Source organism: Ictalurus punctatus, chromosome 5 (assembly GCF_001660625.3).
Source record: "Ictalurus punctatus breed USDA103 chromosome 5, Coco_2.0, whole genome shotgun sequence".
Taxonomy (NCBI): domain Eukaryota; kingdom Metazoa; phylum Chordata; class Actinopteri; order Siluriformes; family Ictaluridae; genus Ictalurus; species Ictalurus punctatus.
The window spans coordinates 30,354,923-30,356,925 of NC_030420.2; the positions used below are offsets into that span (position 1 = coordinate 30,354,923).

General features: G+C 37.5%; 1 protein-coding gene across 2 annotated transcripts in view; it reads left to right on the forward strand.

Annotated features, from left to right (window-relative positions):
• The window catches only part of ptpn18 (protein tyrosine phosphatase non-receptor type 18), a 41,940-nt gene extending 40,455 nt beyond the window's left edge, over nt 1-1,485 (forward strand). For both annotated transcript variants that reach the window (XM_017468646.2, XM_053680415.1), the window contains one exon: nt 1,205-1,485. In XM_017468646.2, the coding sequence (XP_017324135.1) occupies nt 1,205-1,278 (74 nt within the window). In that variant the 3' untranslated portion in view covers nt 1,279-1,485. The remainder of the gene's footprint in view (nt 1-1,204) is intronic.
• Nucleotides 1,486-2,003: the final 518 nt, after the last annotated feature.

The window sequence follows — 2,003 nt, forward strand, 5'->3', positions numbered from 1 at the left end:
CAGACCGAGTACAAACCTTCATGGCAACGGTATTCCCTAATAGAATTCTTCAAGAACAGTTTGAGGAACATAACAAAGAGTTCAAGGTGTAGATTTGGCCTCCAAATTCCCAGGATCTCAGTCCAATCTGTGGGACAAAGAAGTCAGATCCATGGAGGCTCCACCTCGCAACTTACAGGACTTAAAGGATCTGCTGCTAACGTCTTGGTGCCGGATACCACAGCACACTTCAGAGGTCTCGTGGAGTCCACGCAGCGACGGGTCAGAGCTGTTTTGGCAGCACAAGAGGGACCTCAGTATATTAGACAGGTGGTTTTTATGTTATGGCTGATTGGTTAATATTCAGGTCTAAAATATTTCACTGATGAACATGAATATAGTATATATACATAATACAGCAATATTCCTGACATTCAAAAGATTATTGTGTAAAATTGATGCAGTTTAGGGATGTTAGATGATACAGCTGATTTTGGTTTAAAAAAAAAAAAAAAAGTCTGTCCTCAATAAAAATGTAACAATTTTTTCTAAAGGTATTGGATTCTGATACAAAAAGAATACTTTTATTTTTATTGAATTTTATTTGGGACTTTGTGTAGACAGTTTGTAAAGATTTACCAGAGACTTGCTGCATTGAATCAGTGTCACGATTTAAATGTTAAATCACAGTAATGGTCTGAAGGTTATTTGGTTTAGGTTTATATTTTCCTAACACCAGCCTTAAATTGACTTTTTTAACCTTAGCGGTTCTACAGAGCGCTTTACACTGGTTCTCATTCACCCATTCACACACACACACACACACACACACCAATGGTAGCACAGCTGCCATGCAAGGTGCTAACTTGCCATCGGGAGCAACTTGGGGTTCAGTGTCTTGCCCAAGGACACTTTGACACGTGGAGCCACGTGGGCCGGGAATCGAACCGCCAACCGTATGATTAGTGGACAACCCGCTCTACCACCTGATCCACAACCGACTATCAATATGTGTATGCACGAATGGTTAAAGATATGGGATATTTTGGAAGTACAAACATAACATTGTTTCTGTAAAAGAAATGCTGGCAATCTGAAAGCGTGACTTTGTACATTTGAATTAAAAAAGCAATATTTGCGAACCTCAGACGTTTGCATTTACGCTGATATGCTTCAAAAGGTTTCTCAATGGTTTCGTCGGTTTGTTTTTTTTCTCGACTTCTAGGTTTTAAATGCAGAGTAAAGAAACCCAAAGGACCCAGAGACCCGCCTTCACAGTGGAATCGACCAGAGAGATGAAACTATTACGATGATAATATTATCTAAAGATCGACATATTCAGCATCTGTTTGATCTGTGGAATAATTTTATTTTGTTATAGAGGTGATGGTTCGTAGCTTGTGTGGGTGTGTGTGTTGTGGGTGTGTGGGTGCACGTAATGTAAGAGTTTATTACAAATGTAATGTACATGTTTAATTTATTGCAATAAATGGGGTTTTTCTTGTGTGTGGATTGTACAGTGTGCTGCTGTGATACACTGCACCGACCAGTAGAGGGCAATGGTGAGGTGTAGTTTGAACGCTTCATGAGCTAAGAGCAGGTAAACTGGGTCACTTGAATAGTGTCAGCACTTATTTGGATAGATTATCTTATGTACCATGTTACAATATGCATGTGCAAGTTATATATATATATATATATATATATATATATATATATATATATATATATATATATATATATATATATATATATAAAATTCATGAGCGTATTATACGTTTAATTCAACCCAGAGGACTGAAAAGATTTGAAATTGAGCCTTCTGGAAGCATTTGCAGCTGTAGAGATTGACCCATGACTCTGCTGCTATTAAATTTCTGCAGTCGAGTTTAAGCTCAAATTTAAACACATAGCCACAGACACCAGATCCGATTCTGGGACTGGATTAAACTAACAGCTCATAAATAAAATTTAAAATAAATAAATAAATAAAAACCCTCCTGATCTAGGCTCCGTTTCATAAT